At 45.3% G+C, this 11,600-nt stretch overlaps 2 protein-coding genes across 3 annotated transcripts; both read left to right on the top strand.

The window, feature by feature from the left end:
• Positions 1-6,239, top strand: rcbtb1 (regulator of chromosome condensation (RCC1) and BTB (POZ) domain containing protein 1). 2 transcript variants are annotated; one of them, XM_068590900.1, is made up of 14 exons: positions 1-103; positions 249-270; positions 894-1,170; positions 1,335-1,485; positions 1,725-1,891; positions 2,303-2,461; positions 2,553-2,660; positions 2,743-2,885; positions 3,105-3,168; positions 3,563-3,689; positions 3,783-3,909; positions 4,011-4,162; positions 4,258-4,388; positions 4,578-6,239. In XM_068590900.1, exons 1-14 carry the CDS (start codon positions 1-3, stop codon positions 4,716-4,718), a joined length of 1,872 nt encoding a protein of 623 aa, XP_068447001.1. In that variant the 3' UTR covers positions 4,719-6,239. The 2 variants fall into 2 exon arrangements, with proteins under 2 accessions (XP_068447001.1, XP_068447000.1); XM_068590899.1 differs by lacking the exons at positions 1-103; positions 249-270 and having other exon boundaries at positions 897-1,170.
• Positions 6,240-6,479: 240 nt separating this feature from the next.
• On the top strand, positions 6,480-10,857 carry cdadc1 (cytidine and dCMP deaminase domain containing 1). Its single transcript, XM_068590679.1, has 12 exons — positions 6,480-6,615; positions 6,898-7,059; positions 7,601-7,701; positions 7,804-7,981; positions 8,224-8,512; positions 8,589-8,795; positions 8,870-8,979; positions 9,146-9,195; positions 9,385-9,554; positions 9,644-9,833; positions 9,915-9,963; positions 10,485-10,857. The coding sequence occupies exons 2-12, from the start codon at positions 6,960-6,962 to the stop codon at positions 10,565-10,567; spliced, it is 1,527 nt and encodes a 508-aa protein (XP_068446780.1). The 5' UTR covers positions 6,480-6,615; positions 6,898-6,959; the 3' UTR covers positions 10,568-10,857.
• Positions 10,858-11,600: the final 743 nt, after the last annotated feature.

Raw genomic sequence — 11,600 nt, 5'->3', positions numbered from 1 at the left:
ATGGCCAGAGGGGGGCAGCAACGCTTCCATCTAACGTCTACTCTGCCTAAAATAGAAGAGACGAAGAAGAAGCTAAACTCAACACAACACAACCGTCTCAACAGTTTTGAGAAGCAGCTGTACTGCTGACAGCGCCGGTGGGACGTTTCAGTCGGGTAAACGTTACACCTTTACATATTATTTACGGGGGTGTTTGATAATGATTTTGATTTGTGTAATTATATATGTGTCTGTTTGTCTTTTCTCAGTTGTCATGGAGCGATGCTTTAGGTATGAATAGCGCAGCGCTGAACTCAAACCACCAGCTTTTCTTGTTCACTGTGTGCTGACACGTTAGCTTGTTGTGGTGTGTTACTGAAGGGCGAATAAACACAAAGGGAACCTATCTATGGAGACAACGCGATGCCTCAACTCAGTATTTTATTTGTTAACAATTTAAAAGTTGCCCTGTTGGTCCGCTTCAAGCTAGCACATCTTAAGATGAACTACTTTCTTAATCGGTGCAGAGCCACGTTAGTAGCTTTACGTTAATTCTTACAAAACTGTAACTGCAGCTGTGGAATTGACAGATTTTGTGTTAAATTTTTCAGTCAAGTCTTTACCATTATGTAGCTTTGCAATAACAGCTGTGTGCTGCTTCCACTGCATGCCGTGCCTCATTTCCCTGAGCTGGTCATGGCTTTAACCAGGGACTCTCCATTGCCCTCAAGGCTGAAGAAAGTTAGTTTCTTCAGCTTTTGATGCTTACTGGCTTATTTTACATATTTAATTCTGAGTACATCTGTCTGTGTGTGTGTCCTCTGTTTATAAATGTGTTTTTAATGGCTTCCTGTCAGAAGTGGGAGCGTTTCTGATTATAACCACAGCCACTTCTCCTCTCCTCTTTCCCGTAGTGTCAGCAGGGATGATTCCGCTTCTTGCTCCCTGCCTCCTCCAGCATTACCTCCTCCCCCTTGCTTTCTCCCTCCTCCCGGTCCTCCCTCCTCTCCCCCATCAGCCCTGACTGCTGCTCCCCAACAAGGGAGGCAGAGTTTTACCGGGGCCATGGTGGACGTCAGCAAGTGGCCCCTGTTTTCCCTGCTGAGCGCCGAGGAGCTGGGCACGGTCCGGCAGGCCTGTGTCTTTGGGATCTCTGCTAACGAAGCCGTCTACATCACGCACGCCAACGAGGTGAGGGTTCGGGTTAGGTCACTATGACACCTTGTAAGCAGGCATGTTACGTCCGCCTGTTCTACTCCATTGTTGTACTGTACCTGCATATCTGTATTTAGTTTGCATCGGATTTCGCGCCATCTTTTCTAAAAACCTTCTTTATGTTGTCTGTGCGTTCCCAGGTATTTGTGTTCGGGTTGAACAGCAGTAGCTGCCTTGGTACAGGAGACAGTCTGAGCACCATTGTGCCAAAGAAACTGGACTTCCTGCGGGGGAAGAAGGTAGCCAGCCTGAGCTATGGAAGTGGGCCTCATGTCCTGTTGGCTACAGAGGGTGGGTACTTACCAATGCATACATTGCTATATGAATCATTTAGCCTCTACATCATACATTACCTGTATTTGCTGCTGCTGCATGAACTCCTTCCCTTGTGCTCATCATATTCTAGCCGTGTTTCCATCCACCACAATGGCTAAAAAGTCCATACGACGCTGTGTGTGTGAAAAGCTAGTCGGTGCACCTTTAAGCTTTGACTCTGCTGGTCGTCACTCTTTGTGTTTGTTTGATTGCAGACGGAGAGCTGTTTGCTTGGGGCCACAACGGCTACAGTCAGCTGGGGAACGGGAGCACCAACCAGGGGCTGTCCCCGCTGCTGGTCACCGCCAGCCCACAGAACAAGAAAGTGAGACAAGTGGCGTGTGGCTCGCATCACTCCATGGCCCTCACGGTGGACGGAGAGGTAGCTGTCACTTTCATCATCAGTCACTGATACTTTCTTTTGAAACCTTTTTTTTTTGTGGGTATTTTAACTTTCCTTTTTGGCATATAAAGCTGAAAAAGCTTTAAAGTTTAGTTTTAGATGGGTCACGTGAAAACCGTGACGTAGCCACCTCCTGCTCCGCTAGTGTTGGACTAAGCAGCTTATTTTTAACCCCGAGGCATTAACCTAACACATGATTAGAGTGCGTGTGCGTGTGCGTGTGCGTGTGCGTGTGCGTGTGCGTGTGCGCGTGTGTGTGGGTGGCCGGCCAGTAGGAAAGGCTGTAACCATGTTACATGCTATGTACAAACATTCCATTGTAATTGTGAAAACTCTGTCCTGACAGTACAACTTAACCCTTCAAATGTGTGTTGCCCCACCCACCTACAGGTCTTTACGTGGGGTTATAACAACTGTGGCCAGATTGGCTCTGGCTCCACAGCCAACCAGCCCCACCCCAGGAAGGTCACCGGCTGCCTGCAGGGCAAGACGGTTGCTGGCATCACGTGTGGACAGACCTCCTCCATGGCGCTGCTGGACAACGGAGAGGTGACCGTGGCCTTTGCGCGAAACCCCCCGGATCCTACGGCTATAGAAAACCTGAACGTCAAGCAGTAAAGTTGTTTGTGTGTGTGTTCAGGTTTACGGCTGGGGCTACAATGGAAATGGACAGCTGGGTATCGGAAACAATGGAAACCAGCTGACGCCTTGCCGCCTCACCGCTCTCCAGGGGCTGTGCATGCAACAGGTGAGATGCTGACTGGGGATGTTGTGTAGACCGAGGTGGGGTCACCACACACTCGGTGACTCAACTGTTCCCTGTCTCCCAGGTCGTATCGGGCAACAGCCACTGCCTGGCACTGACTGATGAAGGGCTGCTGTATGCCTGGGGAGCCAACACCTACGGGCAACTGGGGACCGGCAACAAGAGCAACCACCTCAGTCCTGTGCTAATCATGGCGGACAAAGAGCGGTAAGGGGCAAAGAGGGGATGACGTCATCCTGTTGAGACTTCTACTTCCCGTTTCCTGTTCTCATTTCCTCTCCTTGTGCCTTTCCGCTCCTGGTCTTAAGGAGTAATAACGGCCACAAAGAGCTCCTGCCCGCTCTTGTTGTGGCTATAACACAACATTTAAAACACTTTGTACGTAAATCTATGCCAATTTCCTATCGCATCTCTCTCGTTTATCAGGATTGTCGAGGTCGCAGCTTGCCATTCAACACACACTTCAGCCGCCAAGACTCAAAGCGGTCAGGTATGTATGCAAATATGTATTTTGTTCATATGTGAGTTGATTTGTGTATTTCCTGGCTTCAGAGTTTGTTTAATTGATCAAACAGTTTTCTGATTTTGACCTGGCTTGTTATGCGTTACTGATAACGGCTTCTTTTCTTTACAGGCTTGAGTTCTCATTTTTGTCCCAGTTTATTTTATGTGGGCCTGTGTGTTCTTTGTTCCTTTTGATATCTTTTTAGTTTTGGGTCATAGCCAATCCACTAGAGAGCACTGACTGAGTTTATGTTTTAAGCCGCACAACCTTCCGCTCAGTACTCGTCTTGGTCATTTATGCTTCCATAAATAGTGCAAAATAAGCCTTTTTAACTTTGACCAAGCATCTCAGTGAGCCATGTTACTGTTTCCTCCCCCAGGTGTATATGTGGGGTCAGTGTCGGGGTCAGTCCATCGTCATGCCACACCTCACACACTTTGCCACCACCGACGACGTCTTCGCCTGCTTCGCCACACCCTCCGTCATGTGGAGGCTCATGTCTATGGGTAAAAGAGAGACTCTCTCTTTGTTATTATTGTAAAGTCTGTTTTTAAAACGGGAAATGTGAAGCTCGACTATTGCTCCCGCCTTTACTCCAGAGCACGATGACTTCATGACCGTGGCGGAGGCTCTGAGGAAAGAGTTCGACAGTCCCGAGACGGCCGACCTCAAGTTCAGCGTCGACGGAAAAAGTATTCACGTTCACAAAGCCGTGCTGAAGATCAGGTGCGTGTCCCAGTTGCACACAGTTAAGACAGATATTTAACTTCCTCCATGCACATGAGTCTGTCGTGTTCACCACAGATGTTGGCTGTTGTTTTGAGTAGGTGTGAGCATTTCCGGTCCATGTTTCGCTCCCAGTGGACGGAGGATCAGCAGGACGTGATAGAGATCGGCCAGTTCTCTTACCCCGTCTACAGATCCTTCCTGCAGTTCCTCTACACGGACACGGTCGACCTACCACCCGAGGACGCCATCGGTTAGCTCCCGTGTTTGTCAAATGCTGTGTTTTTTTTTCAATTGTTTAGCTTCTTTTTACACTATTTCACGTGTGTTTTTATGTGTTGGATTCAGGCCTGTTGGACCTGGCTACCTCTTACTGTGAGAACCGCCTGAAACGACTGTGTCAGCAGATCATCAAGAGAGGGATCAACGTCGAAAACGCCTTCACCTTGCTGTCTGCCGCCATACGATACGACGCTGAGGTACAGTACACGACATACTGTACACCACAATGCTGTACATCCGATTTGAATTTGTGCCTTACAATAGAAGCTGCATGATGAACTCGTCTAGTGATAATAACATCCAAACGTTCCCTCCAAATAGTTTTAAAAATCCAACACTGTTTCACAAACACGCCACTCTATCTCGTATTACTTGTCTTTTTCTAGGACCTGGAGGTGTTTTGTTTTCGGTTTTGCGTCAACCATCTCACTCAGGTGACCCAGACCGGAGCCTTCTGGCAGGTGGACGGCGCGATGCTCAAAGAATTCATCAGCAAAGCCAGCCGCTGCGGCGCCTTCAAGAACTGAGCGCTACTCGAGTGCATGAAGTCGCGCTCCAGAAACGTGAGGTCGGATCGCATTCGGAAAAAGAAAGCTTTCTTGAACTGTCGATTTACATATTTGTTGAGGTAGATAATCAGAATTCACAAGTTGGACTGTGTTTTCAAGCTACACTATCAACAGAACTGAATTCAGCCATTTGGCCAATACCTGTGGAGTAACTCAACGCTATGCCGTCTTTTTTTTTTGCAGCATTGTGTTCCCTGCATGCTGTATTTTTTTCTTTGTTTTTCTCGGCCAGTGCTTACTTTTTCTGACACTTCTTCCTTTACTTCTGGTGAAGTTAATTTGGGAGACCAAAACCCTGGAAGAAATGGAGGAAAGGAACTCGTCGGGACAAGAACCACTGCACTGAAACGCGTCTTTCAGTTGTATCTACTTTCCATTTCTATCATTTTCAATTTGCAGTCTTTGTTTCTCGCTCATTTAAAGGCATCAACGTCACAGTTGATCCAGATCCCACTGTGGGTTGCTTATTTTTCTCGGCTGGTATTCTGTACATTTTGAAAGGTCAAAACCATTGTAGGATATATAGTAACGACTACCTTTTTATACTCAAGTCTTGCTGCGGAAGGGAAGATAAAGAAAACGGAGGTAAACGTCAGAAAGCAACCGTGAACATTAATTAAAATGTGTCGTTGGCAGATGTTTTATATTCCAAGAAAAAACATCTGTTCCTTTTTACTGTGGGACCTCAAACACACTGAGCCAAGGTGACTGGTTTCATCTGTTTGTGTTTACTTTTGTTATCGGGGCAAATAGAAAGAAACAAACAGGCAACTCAGCAGGACCAAAATAAAACTGTAATTATTCCTTGGTATATTTTATCAATTTTAAAGCACACAATGCTGCAGGCTGAAGCAATATGAAAACTTTGAAATGCTATGTGGTTAAAAAGAAAAAGTCAAATGTTTTGTTTATATTTTTTTAGCTTGGGTTTATGACGACCAAAATCTGCCTGCGGGTCCTGGTTTAGACCTTCTGTTGCATTACTGGGTAATGTATGGAGAGTTATTGGCCAGGTCAGCTGACTCATATCAGTTTCATTTTCTTTAGTTAGGTTTCTATTTCTTGATGCATTCAGAAGCTTGAGAGGTTTTCAGTTGGTCTGAGCTTGCTGGTAAGTAGATTCCCTGTTTATTATCAAACTATTATTCAGGTTAGGAGACATTTACAGATGCATTAAGGTTAGGTTTCTGAGTTGTTTTAGATGAAAAGAGAACTGGAAAAAAAATCGGATTTTTCTGCATACTGTATTGAGATTAAAGTATATTTTTTATTGCACTTTGTTTATATTTTATTTACATGAGAAAAGTTTATAAGCCAGGTAATTTGGGTCAACTCACCACCATGGTTTACTTTGAGGTGATCAGCACTAAAGGACTCGATCTGTTTTTCTGCTGTTACTTAACTGACATGTTTTTCTATGTGCATATTTAGCTATGGAATAACAGGTTTATGTGAATAAATACATAATTGTAAACTCTGCTTTGTTTCCATGTAATGGTTTTCTTTGCACTTGGGTATTATCTTATTAATTAGTTGTGTATACACATTCGTATCACTGATTCATTTTCGGTTTCATACAGAGGTCGATATTTCTTCAGATGGTAGGTAATAAAGCAGCAGTTACGTGGTGATGTGTCATTTCGTGGTACTCTGCTGCCACCTAGTGGAATAAACGGGGGTTTGAAAACGTCTCGTTCCTCCGCCCACTTTGTGACGTCAGACGTTATTGCGGAACTAAACCGGCTCGCTATCCGCGACGACATAGAACTATAAAAATATGTTACAGGTTCCGGTCAGTCCTTCTTTGCAGAATATGTAGGACAACGCAAACCTGTTGCATGCGACACGTACTAGTGTGAGTCTCGCTGTCTAACGTGTTGTGACGTAGTTGTGTCGGAAGTCAGATATCGTCTATAATCTTATTTTAACGTCAGCCCAGTCTTTGCTTCGTATATCTACGCAGTCATAGACAGATTAAATAAATGGGTCATTTTAGAAAAAATCCCGGGTGTTTTTATGTTGGTTTTAGTCATGTTATTCAGCCACATTGTCCTTATTTTGAAAGTGTCCGGATATAGTGTTCGCCTATGCATTGACAGTCAACCAGATCAACGCTAAAAACGGTTCCTCTTCATAGTTGCTGTTCTCGTAGTGGATTCCGGTTGGCCGGAGACATTATATCGCCTCCTGCAGGGTTGAATGGAAGGAAGCGAGATGAGGAACCGAGCCGATGCGGGCCCGTCCGAGCCGGGTCGCGATACCAGGGACGGAAGCACCCAGACTGACAGCAGGATCCAAGGTGAGGCAGATGAGACAGTTCATGTTCTGGTTGTTGAGCAACACTGGTGGCTCTTCTGTCGGTTCACGAAACAGCTGCCGTATGAGGAGAAAACCTAATCTGTACTTCTGTGTAATCTGTGTTTTACTGCTGCTGTTACACTCTAATATAGCAGATGCATATCTTTTCTGAGGATATTTGTGGTAGCAGCTTGTCAATAAGCATCATGATTATTGTCAAGTGACTCACATGGTTGTTTATGTCTGTTAGCTCCCTGTGTCTGAGTCTTGTCCAGCTGAATGGGTCCACTTTGTTTATAATAGAGCACTTCATTCAGGAATGGAAATATATCATAGATTGATTTAGCTGGAGATCAAATATCAAGGTCAGATCCCCCCCATGTGTCTTTAACAGCATTCAGCACCAATATATTACACTGAGAAGTAGTATCTAGCTCCTCCATCTGCTCCAAGAAATTGACCGCTGCGGTCCTTCACACACAGTCACGTTCTCCGTTCTCTAATGGACAAGTCGGACAATCTTTTGTATGTCTCTCCTCCAGGTTTTGGTCCCAGGCTGTCAAAGGTGAACCTGTTTACCTTGCTGAGTTTGTGGATGGAGCTGTTCCCACAAGAGCAATCTGAAGAAGATGACCACAGTGAGGTCGGTGTACACACACACACACAGACACACACATACACACACACAAATATGGATTCAAGTTGTGGTTCTCAATGTTAAGCAAAAACATCTGCTGTGTTCCAGATCCGCGGGACGGGTCTGGTGGTGGCGCGGGACAGCAAGGTGGTGGGACTTCACTGCTCGGGACCGGAGCTCCACGCGGGACAGGCCGCCATCATCCAACATGGCGCCTGCTTGGCTGACTGTCAGCTGTACTTCTCTCGGAGACCCTGCGCCTCCTGCCTCAAGATGATCATCAACGGTGAGGAGCTGGGGGGTCATTTTGAGTTCTGTGGTTCGGGACTTGCGCATGTTGATATATGCTGAACTGGCATATTTTAAAGTGTGATTTGGGTTGCAACAACTATTTCTAAACGGGTTCCAGGTGCTGTTACACTGTTGTAAACTGCAGTGTCTCACAATCACGCTGAACTATTAAACATCATCACTGAGCTGAACTTTGGATCCCATAAACAATAAACAATGCTGCTTTCTCTCCTCCAGCTGGAGTCAGTCAGATCTCCTTCTGGCCCGGAGACCCCGAGGTCAGCATGATGGGGCCCGCCTCCACGACCCCCTCGAGCTCACCCGACCGCATCACGGAGGAGGCGGCGCTGGACGCCGTGGCAACGGAGAAGCTGAAGTCCAACAGCCGGCCCCACATCTGCGTGCTGCTGCAGCCGCTGGCGCCCGGCCTGTCGCAGTTCGTGGACCGGACGTCACGGGAGTGCGATTTCGTGGAGAGAATGTCTGACGATGAACCGGGACTGAATACTGAGGAGCTCTTCAACAGGTACCTCCCTTTGCAACTCACCGCATCAGTGAAACGTCGCCGCGCCGCGTAACGAGACGTTCTTTCTGCTTTCCAGAGAGCGGACGAGACACCTGAAGGATTTCTCCAGACGGCTCCTGGTCAAGACGCCCGAGCAGCACCGGGAGATTTTGACCCACATGGGTCTGGAGAACTTCTCTGTGGAGCCGAACTTCTCCAACCTGAGACACAACATGAGGGAGCTGGTGGAGCTTCTGGCTGCGGTGGCCGCCGGCGTGCCGCAGCAACGCTACGGCTTCCACAGGTAGGAAACGCTCACGGCACCTGTGTGAGCGCTCGCCGTCATTTGTTGTTGATTGCGTTGCTCCTGTGACACAGGGAGCAGCAATCGACCCCAGAGTCCTCGCCGCCTCCCCATCACGAGGGGGTGTCCCAAGAACTGGCTCGCCATTGCATCATTCAAGCCAGGCTGCTGGCTTATAGGACAGGTCTGATGGGTTTTTCTGTTTGTACAGCACGAGACTCCTTTGTGTGAGTCTCTTGGCTGTGACTCAAGGCAACAGAATCTTGCCTGTAGGGCATTTTTCCTAAATTGCATGCTTAAAGGTCATAGTCATGTTCCTCGTAAACACAAAGCTGTCATTTTCATTCCAGAGGACCCCAAAGTGGGCGTGGGTGCTGTTATCTGGGCCAAGGCACCATCGGTGAGCGCACCTTTTGACTTCTTTTTCATCCCAGGGTTAAGCTAACAGGCTCCTTGTTGAATAACTTCATATTCAGCGTACAGACATGAGACTGGCTCTCATCTAACATCAAATACAATGTATATTAAGTACTAATACCATTATTATTCCTGTTAATTTATTTCAATTTAAACTGGTCTCCCGTCCCAGGCTGCCTGTGATGGAACGGGGTCTCTGTCCCTGGTGGGTTGCGGGTACAACGCCTACCCGTCAGGCTCGCATTACGCAGAATACCCACAGATGGACAACAAGCAGGAAGACCGACAGAGACGCAAGTACAGATACATCATCCACGCCGAGCAGAACGCCCTCACCTTCAGGTCAGCACAGCCGCTCGCACAGCAGAGGACCAATCACCACCCTCCTCTCCTCTCCTAACCAGTGATCCTGTTCCTCCTGATGCTTTTAGGACTCGACACATCAAACCGGAGGAGCCCGCCATGCTGTTTGTGACTAAATGTCCGTGCGATGAGTGCGTGCCTCTGATCAGAGGAGCCGGCATTACGCACATCTACACCACCGACCAGGACCGGGACAAGGACAAGGGAGACATCTCCTACCTGAGGTTCGGCAGCCTGAAGAGCATCAGCAAGTTCATCGTGAGTTGGACGGACGTCTCTCTGCCGGTGCCCTTGAGGGAAAAGTGGACAGAAGGTGACATTTTGTTTCTGTCTTCACAGTGGCAGAGGAGCCCTTCCGTTGTCTCGCCGTCCTCTCCTCAGCAATCCAGTAAGTGTCTCCTTTGATACTGTAGTGGCCATTTGTCCCTTGAAGCAAAGAAAATAAATACAAATGAAAAATAAACCAGAATCAAAAGCCACTGATGCACCGTAGGTATGTAATTTACGCAGCTAAAAAGAATACAGAGTCCATACGTGAGTCCGGTTTGACTGATGTTTTAATGTAACTTAAAACAATTAAACAAACAAAAGAGAAAAATAAACTCCCATGCTGCCTCCCCTGTCCTGACCTGTTGTTGTTGCTGGTAGAAAATCACAGGCCTACCCAGGTGCACCCAGGTGCCCATAGCGTTACCCAATTAACAAATCTAAAGACTAAGTAAACTCCCATCAAAAGAAAAAACTATCCTAATACATCAACTAAATCTAACCTAATTAAACAAACTATAATTAAACTATATTACTTGTAAATAAAATAATCTTATAACATGAGTAAATAGCTCCTACAGATACCTTGACATCTTCAAATCTTTGTCTTTTCTGTCATCGTTTATTTTGTCTTTGTTCCAGACGGTTATGTCGGGAAGCACAGCAGGCAGGCCGAGCCGGAGAGCCACCGCAGCAAGAAGCTGTGCACCAACAGACCCCGCTGATCGCCGGCCGCAGACGGACAGACGTACCGAACGCTGCGGGATCACTTCCTGGAAGCTCCCGAGCCAACAGATTGCAACAGCCGGAACTGGGAGGAATCTGATTGCTAAATTATTGTTAGTGGGATTGATCGCTGGTCTGTTGGGTCCCGCTGCTGACCGTTCAATCCGCTGCTGCATGTTCATGTTTTATACCGTGCAGAGCGACAGCAGCCACAATAGTTACTACTAAATCATCTGTATGTGAACGACCAGAGGCTGCTTTGTATAGGAAGAGCTACCGTAAACCCACAAGGCACTTATATGTATATATATATATATATGTATGTATATATATATATGTATATATACATATATATGTATATATATACATATATATATATATATGTATATATAAGTATATATATATGTATATATAAGTATATATATGTATATATATATATAAGTATATATATGTATATATATATATAAGTATATATATATGTATATATATATATATGTATATATAAGTATATATATATGTATATATAAGTATATATATATGTATATGTATATATATGTATATATAAGTATATATAAGTATATATAAATATAAGTATATATATATATATATATATGTGTATATATATATACTTAAAATACTTAAAATAGTAATAGATACTAGAATGTGAATTTGTCATTTTATTTTTTTAATACGTTAATTGAAACTTGAAGAAGTTGCACAGAACCATCCATACTGTTCGCCAGTATGTTGACTTGGTACAAAATAGTTTTTCATTCAAAAGGCTGTTTCTGTGAGAATATTTTACCTATGATCATCTTACAGATATGTTAATATGATACATGAAGCAGCTTTACCAAAAAAGGAAGTTGATTAGAGCTTTTACTCTGGTGTCATTATTTTTCATTTCATCAATCCAGTGTTGAGGAATTATCTTGCACAAATTCTGCTCTACTTTGTGTAATTTTTTGTTTCTGTGATTATTGAATTTGAATGTTCAAATGTTTTCAAATTTCCCAAAATACATTATATAGT

Source organism: Clinocottus analis, unplaced genomic scaffold (genome assembly GCF_023055335.1).
Source record: "Clinocottus analis isolate CAN_PGR_092001 unplaced genomic scaffold, fCliAna1.0.p SCAF_24, whole genome shotgun sequence".
In the NCBI taxonomy this organism is placed as follows: Eukaryota; Metazoa; Chordata; class Actinopteri; order Perciformes; family Cottidae; genus Clinocottus; species Clinocottus analis.
The sequence above is the reverse complement of the archived record's forward strand: the minus strand, read 5'-3'. Positions and strand labels throughout refer to the sequence as shown.

Bases quoted from the DNA above. Each gene is read 5' to 3' on its own strand.
- rcbtb1 (XM_068590900.1), top strand. From the start codon at position 1: ATGGCCAGAGGGGGGCAGCAACGCTTCCATCTAACGTCTACTCTGCCT. The intron at 1,171-1,334 runs GTGAGGGTTCGG...GTGCGTTCCCAG, and splicing joins ACATCACGCACGCCAACGAG to GTATTTGTGTTCGGGTTGAA. The intron at 2,886-3,104 runs GTAAGGGGCAAA...CTCGTTTATCAG, and splicing joins ATCATGGCGGACAAAGAGCG to GATTGTCGAGGTCGCAGCTT.
- cdadc1 (XM_068590679.1), top strand. From the start codon at position 6,960: ATGGAAGGAAGCGAGATGAGGAACCGAGCCGATGCGGGCCCGTCCGAG. The intron at 7,982-8,223 runs GTGAGGAGCTGG...TCTCTCCTCCAG, and splicing joins CCTCAAGATGATCATCAACG to CTGGAGTCAGTCAGATCTCC. The intron at 9,964-10,484 runs GTAAGTGTCTCC...TCTTTGTTCCAG, and splicing joins GTCCTCTCCTCAGCAATCCA to ACGGTTATGTCGGGAAGCAC.